Source organism: Nicotiana tabacum, chromosome 1, assembly GCF_000715075.1.
Source record: "Nicotiana tabacum cultivar K326 chromosome 1, ASM71507v2, whole genome shotgun sequence".
NCBI lineage: Eukaryota > Viridiplantae > Streptophyta > Magnoliopsida > Solanales > Solanaceae > Nicotiana > Nicotiana tabacum.
Window position 1 is genome coordinate 220,424,294 of NC_134080.1, and position 2,842 is coordinate 220,427,135.

Below are 2,842 nucleotides of genomic sequence, written 5' to 3' on the forward strand. Positions count from 1 at the left end.
TTACATATGGATTATACTTATATTATACATCTGCCCGCTATTTTTAATTTAAGTTGGATTTATTGAGATTATAGAGTTGTAGTATATTGTTGTATTGTATTTATTAGTTAGTCAGTTGAGTTAGTTAGCTTAGGAGTTGAGTTAGTTGTAAGGGTAGTTTGGTAATTAGCTGTCATATACCAGTTATACGTTAGTAGTTTTCCTTTTCATATATATGTATAAGTACTAAAGTTAGTTGATGAAATATACATAGAAAATTTCCCCATTTTCATCATTTCTCTAGAACCTTCCTTTCTTCTCTCTATGCGAGCTCAAGGTCAGCCAACAATGGCGGTTGGCCTGTCATCTTAGCTTCAATTTCGATATGGTATCAGAGCTCAGCTCTGATTTATCGAAATAAACCTTCTTCAATTTCATCAATTTCTCTTTTTCATTTCTCAAAATCAAAAAGTACGAGTTCACACCTTGACGGAAAGGTTCCTGAAATTTTCATCTAATTTATTCAAATTGAGTGATCAGTTACTCTAATTCTCTAAGAATCTACTTCAATCGATGGCTGGAGATAAGAAAACTCAAGGTACAACTAGTAATTTCGATTCGACTACCCCACTATATATGCACCCATCGGAGAGTGACGGAACGATGCTAGTTCCCATGGTTTTTGACGGAATCGGCTACAGATCCTGGAAAAAAGGAGTCCTTAGAGCTTTGTTAGTGAAGAACAAAGTCGGCTTCATTACAGGAAAGTGTAAGAAACCTAATGCTGATGAAGCAACTTATGATCAGTGGGCTCGTTGTGATGATATGGTTACATCATGGATTTTGAATTCACTCTCAAAGGATCTAGCGGATAGTCTACAATATGTCAATGATGCTAAGAAATTATGGTAGGAGTTGGAAGACAAATATGATCAGACCAATGGAGCGAAGCTTTATCAACTACAAAAGGAGATCAGTGACCTCAGTAAAGGGGCTTTGGATATCACAGGGTATTACACGAAAATGAAATGACTTTGGAAGGAATTGAACATCTTAAATGCACATGCACGGTGCAATTGCTAATGTACTTGTGGTGTAAAAGCAAACATGCACAAAGCTGAGCAGGATCAAAGACTAATTCAGTTCTTAATGGGCCTGAATGAGGTTTATACAGTTGTGAAAGGTAGCATACTGATGATGAATCTGTTGCCCAGCATAGCACGTGCTTTTTCTATCCTTATCCAAGAAGAAAAACGGAGAGAAGTCAGACCAAATAACAAATTAGTCATGGATTCCACTTCATTGAGTGCAAATGGACCTGGCAATACCAAATTCAGAACCAATTACAATCATAGGGGAAGCAGTACTGGACCAAACTCATACAACTCGAACAAATCAAACTATCCATCTGCCAAATCTCGAATGTTCTGTGACTATTGCAAAAAGCTAGGATACACCAGGGCAACTGTTACAGAATTCATGGTTTCCTACAAGATTTCAAGTTCACAAAAGGGAGAAATGCAGCATCTGCTGCAAATGTTCATGCAAATTGTGAGGATATGGAAGATAGCAATCAAAGTTAGGGACTTCAGAGCCTGACAAAGGAGCAGTACAACCAATTACTCAGCTTATTGGAGAAATTCCCAGGAAGAAACATAGGAGAAGGCCCGAATAACAACATGACTTATGGAGCTGCAAACTTCGCAGGTATTCTAGCATGTTCTACTGATAAAGAGATTGTTGAAACAACCGTGTGTATATGTTCTAAATCAGTTGCTGACTTGTGGATATTAGATAGTGGAGCCTCAAATCATATGACATATAGAAAATTCTTTTTAAAGAATATTAGAACTTTGTCCTACCCTTTCCTAGTTACTTTACCTAACGGATATAAAATGAAAGTGACAGAAATTGGAGATGCATTTCTTGGTCCTATGTTAGCCTTAGTCAGAGTGTTGTATGTGTCTACTTTCAAATACAACCTCATCTCTATTCATTCCTTGATAGATTACCTCAACTACATAGTTAACTTCAGTAAATACCTTTGTATGATGCAGACCCTTCATTAAAGAGGCCTCTGGAGATTGGTAAGGCAAGGAGTATATTGTACTTCCTTTGCCCTAAGTGTTATGGGTGTTCAGAGTCTGGTTCAATTTCTGTCCCTGTCAATCTTTGTTCTCATTCTTGTTTTTCTGCATTGACTAATGTTGTAAATATAGGAAAGAGTCACAATTTACCTCTACAATCCTTGTCAAACATAAATAAGTCATCTCAGTCACATAACAATGTAAATACTATTCATTCAAGCAATAAAACTAACCCTTCCTTTAATGTGAATTCTCTTATGTTGTCTTCTACATCTCGTAAATATAGCATTGAGCATACATGGCATAACAAACTAGGTCATGTACCTTTTGTGAAAATGTGAGGTCTTTTCACTATACCTGTTAATTTTTCCCCCAAACAACCATTTACTTGCCCTATCTATCCGATGGCAAGGCAGACAAGGTTGCCCTTTAGGCCAAAGAACTTCATTCACCACCAAAATACTTGAACTCTTACACATGGATTTATGGGTCCTTATCACATAGCCACACATGACAATTACAAGTATTTTCTTACCATAGTTGATGACTTTAATAGATCAACCTGGACACATATCTTAAGTAGTAAAAGTAACACTCTTCAAGCCATCAAGGCTTTTGTTTCCATGATTGAAAATCAGTTCAGTACCTCGGTCAAGACTGTTAGGTCAGATAATGGGTTGGAGTTTGTAAACAATGAAGTTATGTTGTTATTTCAAGAAAAATGTATAATCCACCAGAAAACATGTCCATACACACCACAAAATAATGGTATGGTT

The 2,842-nt window shown here is 36.7% G+C and overlaps 1 protein-coding gene across 1 annotated transcript; it reads left to right on the forward strand.

Annotated features, from left to right (window-relative positions):
• The first annotated feature begins 552 nt into the window (after positions 1-552).
• On the forward strand, positions 553-891 carry LOC142164819 (uncharacterized). The gene has a single exon (XM_075223564.1). The coding sequence runs from the start codon at positions 553-555 to the stop codon at positions 889-891; it is 339 nt and encodes a 112-aa protein (XP_075079665.1).
• Positions 892-2,842: the final 1,951 nt, after the last annotated feature.

Bases quoted from the DNA above. Each gene is read 5' to 3' on its own strand.
- LOC142164819 (XM_075223564.1), top strand. From the start codon at position 553: ATGGCTGGAGATAAGAAAACTCAAGGTACAACTAGTAATTTCGATTCG.